Source organism: Micropterus dolomieu, linkage group LG06 (genome assembly GCF_021292245.1).
Source record: "Micropterus dolomieu isolate WLL.071019.BEF.003 ecotype Adirondacks linkage group LG06, ASM2129224v1, whole genome shotgun sequence".
Taxonomy (NCBI): domain Eukaryota; kingdom Metazoa; phylum Chordata; class Actinopteri; order Centrarchiformes; family Centrarchidae; genus Micropterus; species Micropterus dolomieu.
Window position 1 is genome coordinate 637,651 of NC_060155.1, and position 17,471 is coordinate 655,121.

At 42.8% G+C, this 17,471-nt stretch overlaps 1 protein-coding gene across 2 annotated transcripts in view; it reads left to right on the top strand.

The window, feature by feature from the left end:
• The window catches only part of LOC123972283 (AT-rich interactive domain-containing protein 1B-like), a 41,958-nt gene that overhangs the window by 11,759 nt on the left and 12,728 nt on the right, over nt 1-17,471 (top strand). For both annotated transcript variants that reach the window (XM_046051661.1, XM_046051662.1), the window contains exons 3-9: nt 1,720-2,041; nt 3,129-3,284; nt 9,593-9,729; nt 11,703-11,806; nt 14,093-14,290; nt 15,089-15,304; nt 15,669-15,891. In XM_046051661.1, coding sequence (XP_045907617.1) covers nt 1,720-2,041; nt 3,129-3,284; nt 9,593-9,729; nt 11,703-11,806; nt 14,093-14,290; nt 15,089-15,304; nt 15,669-15,891 — 1,356 coding nt within the window. The remainder of the gene's footprint in view (nt 1-1,719; nt 2,042-3,128; nt 3,285-9,592; nt 9,730-11,702; nt 11,807-14,092; nt 14,291-15,088; nt 15,305-15,668; nt 15,892-17,471) is intronic.

A 17,471-nucleotide genomic window follows, 5' to 3' on the forward strand; every position in this document is an offset into this window, starting at 1 on the left:
AAGATGTCTGAGAGAGGTCGCTGACTACGGCCTTGTCATCTGCAGCAAACCGTCCATTCCTTCCAAGAGGAGGGAAGCTGCAGGGCACCATTCCCAGGATTTTCCACAGCGTTGTAGGCAGTCGCTTATGAGTGGAAGAAACATGGAAATGTGTCTTTCACTGGTTGCAAGGTCTCAGAAGTATTATATATGCATTCACACAGACAAGCAGATGGACACACACATACACACATGTGCTGTGCAACATACGTATCCTCCTGTGTTCGTTAGCAGACATTCTTTCTTCCTGAACGCTTCCCTATTATAGCCCCAAAACCCTTGACAGGTGTCAGCCGTACTCAGCTCACCGATTCACCAAAGCCTGCCCAGAAATAATCCGCTTCTTCTTTTCCCATCTCCCACAGTAGATTTCATCACAGTTTCTGGACAAATGCAACCAGAGCTGCTGACTTTTATGGGAAAGACTTTTATTTTGATTCAATATAAATCCTATCTCGGGGGTTGTGGGGGGAGGACAGGATTTTCCCCCCCACCTTTCTGTATGAATGTCTTCCTCTCTTTCCGCCCCCACCCTCTGCTGCTTCCTCCAGTTCTCTGCCTCTGTTGGACTCACAGGCTTATGTCATGTGGAAAGTGTCTTCACTGAAGCAGCTTGAGGACACTGAGAAGCCATTTCCATTTTCGGAGATGTTTTTTTCCCCCGTGTGGAATATTGTCATTCAACTTTGCCTCGTTTGAGCATGCAGAAAAGCCTTCAGGTTTTAGAGGGACTTGATCCCCTTTTCCAGACATATTCTCAAAGGATTAAGCAGTGAGGCCCAACTAAAGCACCCTTAATCAAATCAAAATAAATAGCCCCCTTCACAATGGAGGATGCCACATTTTCCATTTCTATTTAGCAGGGGATTTGTCCCAGGGAGGGAATATCACAGTGGAAAAGGCCCAGTGCCTGCAGAGGGAATACAATGTCTGTTCTCTGTGTGTGGAGGGGTGTATTGCACTTACATGTACAGTAGGTGCATTTTGGTGTGCCTAAATGTATGTAAATGTTGTCTTTGACAGCATGGCGATTCTCCTTCCGCTCTTATTGCAGCTGGTGTTGGAGTCGAGCTGGGCTTTTAGAGCCAAAATGAAGGGGTTTAAGTGTGCCTTAGGAAAGCTCCTGGCATCGTGACCGTGTGGCACTCCAGGGCAGCAACAAAGCATTTACTGCAGATTAGAGCTCCTCTCAAGTGTTTCACAAAGTCAGCCTTAAGCTTGGCAATTGTTCCCAGGGCCATGCAGCAACCTACAGCTGTGAAACGTGTCACCACACCACATACCATATAGTTTTTCCAGCCTCCACTGGAGGTTATAGAGGTTACATGAATCAGAATTTACTTTTGCACTTTACATATCTCATTCCTCATCTGCCGCAAGATTACATTCTTGATGGATGAAATAGTTGTATGGGTTACTGTTGTAGGTATAAGGGCCGACAAGCACTTGATAAACAAGCCATTTCTCTCAAATGAAGTGATTCAGAGCACCCATCTGTGACTGCAGTATTTCACAGCAGTCATTTTGTGTCATTCTTGTAAGCAATCTATCAAATTCAAGTGGGAACTTAAATGTCGCAAGTGACAACAATCCATGGTTTACCTCTTGAGTGACATTATCTGTGCAATACTTAAAATTTCAATGATTGGAAGCTCATTCATATGTGCCATCTTCTTCCAGGTAATTACCCTCGCTCCTCCAACTACAGTGGGACTGCCAGTACCAGCTATAGCGGCCCCGGGCCTGGCATGACCAACAGTCTGGGAATGAACTCTAGCAGCCCCATGCATGGGCAGGGGCCTGGCCAGCCCATACCTGTAGGACGCAGCCACGGCCCAGGCAGCCAGAACAGAGTGTACCCGCCCATGGCTCCCAGCTCCCCCAGCATGCCACAGCCAGCTGGGCCCGGGATGGGCCCTCCTTCTCTGGGTAGCTCTAACCGCAAGGCCCAGGAGACAGCAGCAACTGCCATGTCAGGATCTGCTAACTCAACACACAACAGGTAAGAGCACAGGACAGACTCAGAAGCTCTTATTTCTTTGAAAGTCTTGTACTTTTTGAGAATAACACATTTTTCTGTATTGCTTTCTTTGGCTCCTCACCAATGTTTGTATATATACAGTATATGTATGCATGTGTGTGTATATGAGGATATTAATTCATTGCAGCTTCACCTATGCTGTAATGGTCCTAATAGTCTTGTCAACAAAAGAAAGTAGAATGGCAAAAAAATGTATTGCGGCACCACTTTAACAGGAATGGTCCAAACTCTTTTGTGGGACTGAGACTATTTCTTACATCACCAGGTAATAGTGGTATGCTAAAGTTTGAGGCCAGCAAGCATCTCTATCTTACATCACTCTCTCTGCAGGTGTCGTCTGCGGGGAGGTGTGCTTAAAAGCACCACAGAGAGTTTGTCTTTTCAGATGTGCAGGCAAGAGTTTGTTCCCAGGGGTTCCACACTTCTATGAGCCATTTGCGGAACTATCCCTATTTTCACACATCTCATAAAGTGCCTGACATTTTGATAGCTGGCACCAAACACCAAGTGCCATTTGTTGTAGAAAGAGAGGTATTGGCTTGTGAGAAGAATACGGCACTGTCAAAATATAAAGGAAGAAAACGCAAACCACAGGTTTAACTGTGAAAACACCAGAGAGAGAAAGACGTGACACCAAGCACCTTAACACAAATACAAAGCACTTTAATGCTATAACAGTATATGAGTGAAGGGATATTATTTTTCCATCAGGGTTGGAGTTTTGAATATATGAGTGTTTGTTGCGTTGGAGACCAGGGCTGCGGGATTGTGTGGGCAGTAAACTTTTTCTGAACCCTGCCCGGGGAACTAGTCAAAACATGGCCGTCTTCTGAGAGGAAGGGTAGATTTCTCCAATCGGTACGGGTTTTGCCTAACAATGTATCATGGGAGCAGTCTCACCAGCATTCTGCAGGCTGAAGTGGCGGATTAACATTTGTTCATTCCCATTTCTGATGATACATGAGTCAGACTGAAGACTGTGAGCCAATGATGATATTTCAGATGAAATCTGTCTTTTTGTCGGGATTCTGTTGACGCCAATCTGCAGGCGGCCTCCATATGCGAACTCCCCAGTCCAGATGCATCCACCCCAATCCACCTCCACCCACTGGCCCACGCTCTCCTCTACCTGTCCACCACCTTCACCTCCACCCAGACCTCAACATCCACCCATCCTGCCCCCCTCACATTCACAGCACTATAGGTAGGTCCGCCACCCTCATAACACCTGTGTGTGTGTGTGTGTGTGTGTGTGGGTGTCTCCCTTTAAATATATAATGTCTATGTGTGAATATGTTTGTGTGTGACTAAACTAAATGGACATTTTCCAAGCTAAACAGAACTGAAAGGGATAATGATGACATTCCTTACAAGCTCCCTCTGAGAGCGAAACAAGAGTCAACATTGTTATCGCTGTAATTGCCATCATCACCTTCATCATCGTCACTGTAGTCATGATTACCATCATTGGCATGTCTTAGTCACTGTAATGGCAACAACAAGTGAGCACATACAGTGTGATGCATGGACACACACAGACGCCCTTACTGCGTTTTAGATTGTTGTGTGCACTGTCGTGGCATTTTGGTTGACAGTATGTGTGATTAATTACGTGCATCAGGGGGCCTCCATTGCTTCTCACACACACACACACACACACCCACAAACAGCAATGCAAATGCTGGCCGAGCCATTAAGAGATGGCTGGGCTGTCAATAAGAAGTGGCATGACATGATCCCCGCTGCTGGCACCAATCAGACTGCCTGTCAGTCTTGCCTCACATTCACCAAGACACCAGAGAGGTGTCGCTCGCTGTGGTGCTGCTGGAGGAGAAGACACTCTCTCCTACTCTGTTTGTTTACATATCTGCCTAGAAAGTGTGTTTCACCTGTTTCTCCATCTTGACTGTTATCCAGTTTGATTCCCTGTCGTCTGTGAAAGCATCCTTGGTTTCCTTGTCTTTGCCTGGTGTTTTATCTCCATATTTGGCGTTAAGCAGTTATTACTGTTTTGTTTTTACTGCATTGAAAAGACAACATTTGAAGCAAAAAGTCCAGTACAATGACGGCTCCTCCTTTTGATTTTCTTTGGAAATCTGTTTTATCGTTCTCTGTTAGATGGCTGTTGCTGCGCATGCTAACTTCCAAATTGCTGCTGTGTTTATTCAAAATGAAGCATCACTTCCACTGCACTGGAGGAAAAACCGAACAGACACTGGGTGTTCAGAACAATAAAAGACTTGTATAAACTAGCTGGTATAAAAAAAATTGTTTTCAAAGCAGATCAGTGTTGTCATATTTCTGCCTTCTTTTTTCACAGTTTGTTTTATTTACTGAAAATATGAATTAGTCTCCTGGCAGAAAGTTTTTTTTTGCTCATTTAAAATGAAAAAAAGAGCCTAAATGCTTTGCTACGATGGACATTTTTGCAGAATACTCCAGTTTCTATGATGCCTGTTTCACCCTTAGAGTTGTTCTTGTCTGCTATCACTCATTCTAGCTCTTTCATCCATTCTCGTCTGCTTCTGTTCTGTCTCCTCCCACCTGTTTCACTCTTTTTACCAACTCTCCCAACTGTATCGCCCTCTCCCTCTCTGCACAACTCTGTTATCCTACCCAGACTGTTTTATCTCCCTCAGTCTTTCTTCCTCCCAATTTGCTTTTTGTTCTCTGCTGTCTCCAGCACAGCCTTGTTATGTTTTTCTTCCTCAGATCCCACTTTAGAACATCTGAGGGAGATCAGGAGAAAATTGGCCTCCGAAAACCTGCAGTTAAAGGCTCCAGTACCCCGCTTGCTCTCCAGATCTCAGTGCAACATTCTGAAACATTCAGACCTAGTTCCTCTCTGTCTGAGAAACAAGTTGTTAGTCATAGCACATGTCTAGTTTCACTCTTTGATGCATCAACCCCGAGCGAACTGCCACAGCCAACCACTCCCGACCTTCCAAATCAGGGGCTAGTTAGCAGTGATTTCACTGGCTCCTCTTCTTCTTCTTCTTCTTCTTCTTCTTCTCATTTTCTTGCACACGTTCCTTCCCAACATCCCCACCAGTAATCCCTCTACATTTCTACCTCTCATCCCCCCATCTCCATCCTCGCCTGACTCACACACACCCTCACACACTAGTAGACACACTCCAGCTTCATTACGCCGAGTGAAAAGAATGTCAAATGAAAAGAGGAGGGCCACTTCTGGTATCCCATGGCTGCAGGCGAGGGTCCTGATTAAATCTTCATAAAGTGTGGCGTGAGTGTTTTTTTCCCCTCAAGCCCTCTCAGAGTTTTTTACTCCACCAACCGATGGAATCAGAAACAAATGTCCTGTTTTTATCGGTTATTCAGTTTGATTGGTGGTTGAGGGGAAGCAGTGTAGCCCTAGAGAGTTTTGGGAACATAAAAAAGAATCCTGTTGCTCTACTAAAAGTTAAATGTGTCAAAAAGAAATATGACTTTTATTTTAATTACGAAGTCACACAAAGTCTTGCTAATCATAATTACTGTAATCTAAAAATTTAAGTTTACTCTCCAAGTACAATGTCAGTGTCACTTGTTCATCCAATTTCAAAAAGAGATGGTGGTCAATCTTGAAGTGATTTTTCTGGAAAATAGCATCACTTTCATGAGAAGTTGACTTTTTGGGCATACTAGGCTGCCAGTTGTCAGTATGATGAATTACAGTGTAAAAAGTCTGACATGTTATGTTCAAATAACACGGACGATGTCAAGCCTGTCAGTGTGGAGGAGGTACAAGTTTGTTTGGAAGAAAGGTGCGGTAAAGAACATTTTTTAGGGTCTGTGGATTGATGTTGGGGATTTTTTGGAAAAGAGAAGAGAACAGAAAGTATTAAAAGGTATAAGCTTTTCTTGGCAGCAGCTTCTGAGGACAGAATTGGCTTTTCAAATGACTTTCCAGCGCTGCCGGCGACACTCTACAAAAAGTTCCTGGAGCTATAGGAACGGGCTCTGTCGAAAAAATAAGCACTTAGTAGAAGAAGAGCAAAGCTCCGAAAAAAAGAGCCGTAAATCAAAGGGAGAAAAATGTTGGAAGAGGGAAGAAGAGAGGAGAGGAGAGTGCTCCCAGGCAAATCCTCGCCAAATAATTCATTTCTGACCTCCTTAGTAAGTAAATTTGCTAAATAAATAAGAGCTGCGCTTGAATGTCAAGAACGGAGGATGCTGCCTGTGGCACTTCGTCGCTTGCAGTCTTGGCAGTGCCGCGGAGCGCTCTGCTTTCATTAGATGGGCAAAATAAATGGCTTCTCCTCCATCCATCCTGAGCTGTTTGAAGTTTAGGAAGGAGGGGAGGGAGAAGGGAAGAGTAGCTTTTCTCTGGATTTAATATGTTAAAAGCTGTCCTTTTATTTTTTGTGGGGGGTTTATTCTGGCCTCCTCTGTGTGTGCGTGTGCATGTGTGTGTCGTGAGTTGAGTCAGGAGTTTTGAAGAGCTATGAGCCCAAGCTGCCCTGAGAACAGATTGGGTCCATATATAATTCATGGCCTCCAGCCGATCCACTCCATCCTTCCATCCAGCAGCCTCTCTCTGGCTCTTTTTCTCTCACTTTCTTCTACACACTCTTACACACACACAAAGCAGAGGGATCGATAGGGAGGAACGCTCAGCCATCACACACTCCTGCAGTCCCAGCGCTTCTGCTGTCTCATCCAGTTAGCAGCACTGGGAGGCATCAACGTGGCCTGTCACCACGAATGAAGGACAAAGGCGCTGCCACTTCTAGAGAGACGCTGTCAGCTGGTTGGCTGGCACCTCGTAACCATGGCATCCCCTTGGCAACAGCGCCCACCCCGCGCATGAACACAAGGACACACTCAAACACACATTAACACACACACACACTCTGCCCATAGTGTGAAAGTGGCCTTCTCCGATGCCCTTCACACATGTGGACTGAATAGCAAAAGGAGAGAGATGGGTGTGTGTGTGTGTGTGTGTGTGTGTGTGTGTGTGTAGAATTAGGGGGAAAACAAGAAGGAGAGTGAAGGACAGCAAGGGAAAAGCATTTAGGAAAAACAACAAAATAGTAGTTATCACTTGGAAGTGACTCAGGTAAATTTCAACTGTCTTTATTGCACAATTTCTATGTGAGATGTGGGCTTTTCTGCCTTAACCAAAGCTCGATTTTCATACATCTTCACTGTAATGTGGTGTCAAAACTCTTAGCACTAACTTTCCTAAAAAACCCCAGAAAGCTCTGGGAGAAGGTATAGTTTCCCAGAAGTGTTTCTCTCTTTCTCTCCTAAGGCCACTCCTAGACAACAAACTGAAAGTGCAATGGCCTGATGGTGTTAGGAAACATGTTTCTTACTGAGAGTGTGTGTGTGTGTGTGTGTGTGTGTGTGTGTGTGTGTGTGTGTGTCTGTGTGTCTGTGTCTGTCTGTCTTTGTGTGTTTGAGTGTGTGTTCCCTCGACTCAGTCTCATGGAACAGCGATTACCTCCAGCTCTGGGGCCCCAAACTGAGAATACGCCCCCCATCGGTCCACCAGGGACCCATACACATACTACTCAGGCTCTGTCTTGCCTTAATTTACCTCCCTCCTCTCTTTCCTTCCACCTCCCTTCTTCTTCTCCCTCTATTTCCATCTCTCCATCCCTCCGCTTTTCTCTTCCCTCGCTCACTCTTTCTCTCTGTACCGCAACAGGATGGAGTTTTTTTTCCAAGGCACAAAGGTGCCCCAGAGCAAGATGAATACCCCCACCCCATGATAGCAGCACATGCATATATTAAGTGTGATTAAACGCTGTGCAATGCCTCCATCAAGTGCTTTCTAATGGGCTTTTTTATGACATGAATTAGTCATAATGGGAGAGCTCCACAGCCGAAAACCTCCAACCACTGTTGTTGTTGTTGTTGATTTGGATATTTCACCATACACATGAGAGCTTCTGCTTATATTGCTTAAGGTGGGTGAGGGGCGTTTTTACAGTATGGATAAATGAGGTTCGCAGGCATTTGGCAGCTCTAAACTTATTTTTCCTTGCCAGCTTATCGGCGCTCTCTTTTGTGGCAGCGTATGCGTGCAGAATACATTTTTACTTGAGAGAGAAGGTGCAGTGCTTAAAAGGTAAATTTATTTCTGCGTCTTGACTCACACAACGCTTTTTAGGGAACACGTAGGCAGCAACGAAGGAGTCTATATTTCCCCCTTTATAGGGAAATGGGGCCAGATAAGCGTGGATTTGGTGTGAGCTTGTTTCTTTGCCATGGAGCTCCCCTGTGCACCTCGGCCCCCATAGAGGGATTACATATGTATCATCAGCCGTGCTCTATGACTAATTACATCTGTGAGATGAGATTATGGGGAGGTTTACCAAGCCGATCCCTCCTCTTAGGCTATGTGTATCGGTTCCAACGTGAGTTATTACACTATGTGTCTGTGTGAGTGTGTGAAAGAGAGAAAGATGCCAGTTAGGAGGGAATTGACTGACATAAATCCGGTTAGCATTTTTCTTTTCGTCCACATAAAACAGTGTTGTATTTTGGGCCAAACACTCCTCCTTGTGGTCTGTTGTTGGCCAACGTTGTCTTCCTTCGCTGACAATTCCTACCTGCTTTCTTCCTTTAAATTCACCCTTACTACCCTTTGACTTCCTCAGTCGTCTACCCCTTCCTGTCTTCTTTTCTAGTTTGGTTTCATTCTGCATTCTCTGTCTTCCAGCTTTCCTCTATTTTTCCTTTCAGGCCTCTGTCTTGCTTCACCTCACACTTTCCTTCTCTCTGTCTGCCTCCTCCTTTATCCCAATCTTCTTTCATACGGTTGTCCAGGAGATAATCTTGAGTCAGCAGGAGATAGACCAAATTGTTCCAAACACAGTGTTCCCTTTCAGCCCCATGTCACTGGCTCTGGCCTGCCTGGTATGCAGTGATAGAGGCTGCCTTTAATCACGCACACACACACACACACACACACACACACACGGATGGCTAGCATTCAGCAGGTTGCAGATAAGCCCCTCTGATGTCACTTGCAACACCATGTGATGAGCCGCCTTGGGGGGGTGGGGGTAGGGGGGTAGGGAGATTGAGCAGGATTGATTTCTGCTGTCACCATGGCAACAAATAACATGATCCTCTCCAAAAGCACACCTTAATTAGTTAAATTATGACTTGTGGGAAAGGGAGAGGGAGGAAGAGAGGGAGAAAAGGGATTTGTAGAAGACAAGAGCAGAGAAGCGAGGATAGAAGAGTTTTTATTTTCTGATATTGCATGCTTATCCTCAATCTTTTGGAAGAGCTGTTTGTTTGATCAGGGATATGCTGTGTACTGTGCTTTTTATGTGACTTCCAGATATGCTGTAGATGCTTGCTTTTTACTACAACAATAAAGGAGTATGGCAGTGCCAAATATCATCTTTGTACGGTTGTGTGAGTTCTGTTCTTTTGCAGCTTTCTCTGTTACTTACTTATCTCTCCACAGCCTGTCATTACATCGTGACTCTAAACTGGATTTATCTCTACCAATTATGCTAACACCTTCTCCTCTTTCTGCGGTAGGCAAGGCAGCTATCAAGGCCCCGGCATCAGCCAGGCGAGCACCATGGCTACTACTGTCCCCTACAGCCAGCCAACGGGAAACAACAGTTCAGCCATGGGCAACGCACAGGGTCCAGCCTACAGTATGCCGCCTTCAGGTATACTAGCTAAATGCCAACTAGCAGAAGTTATTGTAATGGTTTTTATTGTTTTAGGGTACTTTGGAGACGACATACAGGGAGAGCAAAGCATGAGAGCATTAGCAGTACAAATGTCAGCTCTTAAACCACCTGAAACTTTGGAAAACACGTCTGACAAGGGAGATAACTTGTGTAAATTATCTCAAGCGCATTCAAACAAGCTGCCAGCCTCCTACAGCCCTCCATCAACAGATATACAAAGTTTGATGACAAAATTTTGACCCCCTCTCCACTGACTTGTCTTGCATTGAAATGTACAGAATTCATGTTGATAAAATAGGGAAGAACCTGCTGAATAAGAGATCACAGCCCTCCAGTTTAATGTTAGGTATGCTGAGCCACTCAAGCTGTGTGTGTTTATGTTGAATGTAAAGCAAAACCAACTGAAGATTGTTCCCATTCAGAGACACAGAGAGAGGACTTAAGGGGGCAAAATATAGTGAATGGCTAAGAAAGAAAGAGAGTTGTCTGAGACGATGGTTACTTTCTCAGAGCTCTTACTTTTCCTGTAGAGCTTGCCCTCCAGTGAGCAAAGATTAATGTGGTGCATCCTTTTTTTCTTTTAGCCCTTCACCCCGTTGCATTGTTGCTAAACCCACCTCAGAGAGCACTGTGGCTCCCAAAATGAAAGGCACCTTTTATTCAAAACCAAATATCAGAATGTGTGACATTTGGAAAACTTCAAACGAATTAGAGCACCAAGGTTCCTCCAAACTCATCTGGTTTGCCTCCGGGCACGGTAAAAAGCCATTAGTTTTCCTACCATGCCACAAGGGAAAAATAAGGAGGGGAGCCTTGTATCCAAGGACCCCTTCTTTCTGTTAATAAGAAATATGCAGCTTGCACTATGAAAAGTAGTATATAAGGATCTTAACTCTTCTTCAATTAAAAACCTCACAATGGTACACAGATGTCTTAAAAAAAACAGAAACAAGTCTTCTTGTCAGCCAACATTGCTTTAATGGTAACCTTTTTGTCCTATCACCACTTTCAGTATGTGAGAACGTGAATGATTTCTCCCATATTGAAGATGCATGGCCAGAAAGGGTGAAAGAGCACACTGGTGCACTTTTAGTTGAGCCTTATTTTGTTCTCTATCTATTTCTTCCCTAAACAGAAGTCTTTTTAAATATTTATTTCACATTCTTCCCTTTGAGATGGATGGCCAGACAGGCTTTAGAGGGGCCTTGAGAACACAGGAAGAAAGAACGTAATAATTTAACTGCAGAAATATGCTAAACAATTTTACATTACCTGACTTTATCCGTGACATTAGGCAAAACATTATCCAGTTGCTTACAGCACACAAAGAAACATTGAATCAACCATAATACCAAGACTTGCCAACCATACCTCTTAATGCTACTGTGGTGAAAACATACCTACTGGGACAAAGTTGTTTTATTCAAAAAATACTTTGTGTTGAGTTCAAAATTTATTATTATTATTATTTTATGTCCAAATAACAAAGCTTACTCTCAAATAAAGCCACAAGCGGCAAAGATCAGGGTCCAAGAAGATTGCGAAAAATGCATAATTTGACATTTTCAGAGCAGAAGACCAGATACAGGTGATGTGAGAGATTAAAATGATTACAGAAATTGTGACTCTAAGCCATGCTGCTTTTGAGATAATTGCTAAAATGTTAACTTGATTGTTTCAGCGCCATCTTAAGGTCAACATGTTTCATTTTATGCTCCTGAGTAGTGGGTGGAATTTGCAGACCCACTTGCCAATTTTGAAGCATTTTGGTCTTACAGTTTTTGCAGCATGAACAGTTTTAGCAGAGAAAAAGAAGAAGAAGAAAGAAAAAATAATGAGAACAAAAACAATAGGGCTCTACCAGCTTCGCCGCTTAATAGATATCTCTTATTAATTACTTTTATTCAGTCATATATTTTTTAGTAAATGTTTACTTATTCTTGATGAAGGAGTCATGGGAATGTCAGGAGACGGGATGATGAGCCCAGATGGGAAACCGAAAACGGACGTAAAAGACGACAGCGGCCCCGCCAGCGAGCATCACAAACCAAAGGTACTTACTCGACCTTTTTCCTCTTCCCGTCTTTCTTTGCGATTCCCTCTCTCCCTCTCGTTTTTTTCTGTTCCCTGTTGTTGTTGTTTTTTGATCTTGCTCCCCTAATGAACCAATCCAGATCTGATCAGCATATGCTGCCTCAGCACAGTAGGCTGTTTCGCCGTTGTTTTCTTGCCATATTTAATGATTTGTTTAACATTTACCATTCCTAATGTTTTCCTCGCTTTGTTTTTTTGCCCCCAGCACTCTCCTCTTGCTGATGTTTGGCAGCCCGAGCTGCAAAAAAAAAGAGAGAGAGACACAGAGAGAGGGCTCGGCATCTGCAGTACACACAGCACATACATGTTCAAACACAACACTGAAATAAAGTGCATACACACACACAAGCACATTCGTTTATTTATTTTATGCAACATGAAGACAAGAAGCCGCACACATACACACACACATGCACAGTATCCTTCTCTTAAACACTACGTCCTCAGTGCCTCCTCTTAATACACACACAAACACACACAAGTCCCAAAACACAATGCTGACTTCTCATTTTGCCCTACAATTGCAGCTCGGCTTGGCTCAGCTCAGCAACAACAGAACTCTGCTCTTTGCTCTTTTCTACCCCCTCCCCTTGTTTTTGCTTAACAACCCCTCTTCCACACACACACACACACACTCACACATAACGTGCACAAACACGCTCACACGCCTCCATCACATCTACTACACGTCTTTTCCCTCCAAATCCCTGTCTTTTCTTTTGCTGATTACGGTAGTAGGGCCTTTTGAATTATTTAAGGCAGTCAGAGCAGCCAGAAAGACCCCCAGTGCTCCCAAAAGAGATGATCTGTCTGCCAAGAGAGAGGAGAGGAGAGTGAGAAAGAGAGAGCGCTAGAGAGAGAAAGATAAGGTTTTGCTGACATGAGCATTCTGTACACAGACCAGAAGCACTTGTCAAGCTGTTGTTCCTTCTTTCGCGGTCTCTTTCATAAACACACACACACACACACACACTAGACACAGACTCACACACTGATGTGAGCTAACATGGAGTGATTTGCACAAAATGTGGAGCTTGTATCTACATTCACACACACACACACACACACACATATATAGACACAGACTGCAGATCAGTATGCATTTACATTTCTCGCATTCAAACACATGAATTTATGTATGTAGACTAATAAACAGACATGCAGATTATTTCGCTCACACACACACACGCACTGTACTTCAACTATAGGGCTATATCAGTGGAAGAAAGTAACTAAGCATAATTACTCAAGGACTGTAGTTTACTTTTTGTGCTACTTTAAACCTCTACTCTGACATTTCACAGGAAGATTCACTGCATTTATTTGACAGCTAATAATCATTAGTTAATTGATAATATAATCCAATCATAAAATATATATTATTCTGAAATAGGACACTCTGTATGAGTACTTTTACTTTTAATACTCATACTCTTACTCGTACTTTAACTTGTAACAGTGTATTCCTACATTGTGGTATAACTACTATTACTAGTATTACTAAAATATCTGAGTTCTTTTTCTAACACTGATGGCTGTACACCCTGGGAAAGAAATGCTAGACCCGCTTTGACACAAACAGCAGTGGAAGTATTCAGTTACTTTACTAAAGTAGAAGTAACAATACAACAATGTAAAAAATGTTACATTACAAATACAGTAGAAGTATTGCATATATATTTAATATTATCAGTAAAATGTGTTTAAAGTTTTTTTTTTTTTTTTTTTAACTCTTACGCACTTGTATGTTTATACATCCTGGCACTTACAAATAGCACTGTGTAGCATCTTAGCCTAGTTATCTTTGCTGTGTCCACTAGCAATGGCTAACCTAGCAATATGAGTGCTTGGAACTTGTTCTGTTGACATCCTTACTGTACCGACTGCTATCTATTGCTTTTTCACTGTCTTCTGACAAAAGCTCCTTATTGTAAGTCACTTTAGATAACAGCGTCTGAATGTAATCAATAGCTATAGCTGTCAAATAAATGTAATGGAGTAAAAAACAGTGTGCAGTAAAGAACAAGTATACTCAATTGAAATGCTCAAATGAGTGGAAGTACCTCAAAAATGTACTTAAGTACAGTACTCAATGTACTTTGGTGTTATACACAAAGGTACACACCTTTGTGTATAACACACCACAGTGTTATACTGATACTGAGGAAGTGGGTGACATTGATGGCTGCTTTGATCCAAAGAAAATTAAAGCCCCGTGTCCTCTTCCTCTCTCTCTCCTCTCCAGCTACAGGATGGCTACAGCAACAACAACAGCAGCAGCATCGGCTCCCAGCAGTGTGTGTCCCAGCCAGCTACGCCGGGAGGTGCCCTGCCCGTGCCCTCCCCGCTCTCACCCAGCCCAGCCAGCCTGTCCTCCTACCACGGAGATGACAGCGACAGCATCAGCAGCCCTCCCTGGCCCCTCAAGACCCCCTCCAGTCCTGTAAGAGCTAGAAACTCAAACACTATTGGACGGATGGACGTGGGCATTTACTGAATAACAGGAATTAAATTAGCATATAGACACAGACCAAACCAAGAGACCTAACGATCAGTGAAACAAAGTGAATTGCCCTTTATGTACAATAATGTTAGTACATGCTGGTAGTTTGATTGATTTATGTATGACTAGATGGATTATTGTGTAATTTCTTAATAAAAAACTGGTTACTAGACCAGAGAAGTCTTTTCTAAACCTGGACTGTAGCCAGACGCGACTGTACAGGATTAAACTTTGTCCACCAGTTTGAACTTGAGGGATTTGAATGTGCTGTGAATGAACTTTGAAGTAAACACAGGCTGCACACTGAAGAAAAAGGCTCTAAAGAAGTGTTTATATTTGTTTGGTCATTCAACTAAGGGCCTGCTTCAGAATGTGTAAATATGAGATGAAACTTTAATGATCCCCATGGGGAGAGTGGTTTGTTGTAGCAGAAAACAGCAATAGGATACAGCAAAGAAAAAGTAAACTGCAAAATAGACTATATATATAATAAAATTTATAGTATACTGTGTATGAATTACAAATTAGCTTTTAAAAACCTATGTAAATTATGTGTCCACTCAAGTATAGGATGTACATTTATTAATATTATTATTATTATTATTATTATACCATTTCATAATATAATTTAAAAAATGGTATTAACTTGAATGTAGTAAACCAAAAGGTCTTATGTGTTACATTACCATTACCATAGGCCAACCTGTCTCATCTTTTTGTCTCTTCATCACTCACCAGAAAGCCAACCCAAACTCCTCCTCCCTCAGTGGGGAGCGAATCACGCGGCTGTTTGAGCTGGGCGTGGAGCCGGAGAGGCGGGGCTGGGTGGAGCGATACCTGACCTTCATGGAGGAGAGGGGTACACCTGTTGCCCAGCTTCCCACTGTGGGCAAGAAGCCGCTGGACCTCTGGAAACTCTACATAGCTGTGCGGGAGATAGGAGGCCTCGCCATGGTAATGCATTGGGAGAATGTTAACAGATAACAGACAGATTACACAGTTCAAAAAATGTGTTCTGAGCAGAACATAACCTCACTTGCAGTAAACTTAAATCATATAATCTTATAATACCCATGTAATGAGTAGTGAAAACTATTAAAAATAAATGTGCAATACTCACATGTGAACAATAAAAAAAATTAAGTACCCAGCCATGGAATTGGTTATTTTGATTAAATTCAGCAGGCTATGGTCTGCCGACTCCGGTTTGTGGCTACTAGTATACACTACTTCATAAAGAGAGAAAGGACATGAGTGCATTACCAGTGATCCTCATTTGACTTAAGTCTTGTCATTCCCCCAACCCTCAACCATCCAGGTAAACAAGAACAAGAAATGGCGCGAGCTGTCCACCAACCTGAACGTGGGTACATCCAGCAGCTCCGCCAGCTCGCTCAAGAAGCAGTACATCCAGTATCTGTTTGCCTATGAGTGTAAGATGGAGAGGGGAGAAGAGCCGCCGGCAGACAGCAGCAGCAGCGGCAGCAGCATGGCTGGAGGGGACAGCAGGAAGCAGGTCAAGATCCAGCCACCCTCACCTGGTAAGACCTAATAACAGGACTGGTTCGCTGGGTTTTTCACAACTCCACTCTCCCATCTGTCTGCAACCAGCACAACAGGTGCTGCTGATCAAACTACAGGTGTCAGGAATCATCAGAGAGACAGTGATCTGTATTCATGGCAATGCAGCGTACAACATCACAATAAAGGCTTTGCAGCTGAGTCAGAAACCTCCTAGTGACAGGAGCTGCAGTGCCAGAATCTTGAAGGACTGAGAACAAGCAGAAGTATTAGTAGCATGTGCAGATATTCGTAGTAAATATTAATTAGCCTGCTGCGTACATTTGTTCTCCTGTGTGAGTTTTGGTGTCAGACAAACAATTTTAAGAGTCCATTCATTTGGCCTAACAAACTGTTGATTATGTTGCTAATTAGCTATGAGGTTAATGTGGCAAATAAATAAAAGGCAATGTTATTAGTCCCAGGCAGCTATGTTATGTTAGCTGCTGTGCACATTAGATGAATTAGCCAAACTTGCCAAAGTCATCAACGTTACACTATAAATAACATAAATTAACTACATCTGTCCAACACTGCAAAGACAGTTCAGAGCCATTGACCTCCAATATGGCTACCAGAGAGTCCATTACTAACAACAACAACAACAAAGATATTTTAAGAAATATGAAAAGAGAGGAGGTGTCATGTATATGGAATTTCCTGATGTCATGTTTATTTGGTTCTTTTTGTCTTATGTCCTTATTTCACAGAAAATTGGTTGCTCTGAAATTGTGTTGGGCAAGCTACTTGGAAAATGTAGTGTGCTAAGCTACTAGTTACTCTATATTAAATGAAGCTTCACTACACAGAAGCTACCCCCCAGTGAAATGTAGCAAGCTAAAGTAAATATATATATATATATACACACACACACACACAAACACAGGCCTAGTTTATATTGAACAAACTTCATTCCACAGTAGCAAAAGAAGAAAGACTGAAAACCTGCTCCAAACAGAGTGTGTGTGTGCATGAGAGAGAGCTAAACACAGAACACAGAAACTCCCGTACTTACTGCCATATCATTGTAGCAAAATGTATTTCCTCATGCAACAAACTGAGAACTATTGTTGTTTGTATAAAGTTACTGTAAAATCACATTATTATCATTAATTTGGTTTGTTATTTTAAAAATTGTTCCTTTGAAAAATTCTACTGCTTGTCAAAAAGCAAGACATATTTTCAATGTAATATATTTTGTGTTCTGAGTTTGTTTTTCCTCTTTCTTTAGTTTTATGATGTCATTTCATTGTTTTGTTAATTATATCATTGTTTTATTGTTTATATGTGAATTTGAGCTCTGGCAACATTCATGGCAATAGGCCAGAGAGAGAAAGAGAGAGAGAGAAATCTCTCATCTCATCTCATGGAAGCAAGTTTCCACTACATATCAGTTTCCTCCTCACTAGAGGAAGCGGTGTCCAGGCTGGACCCTGATCCTTCTCACAAGATGTGTTACAATAACTATCACAATAGAAAGTAAACTCAATCTCGCGTGTCTTCATTCCCCGCAGCAAAGTCGCAGACATCAGCCCAAGGATCGGTACGTGATGTCACCGTC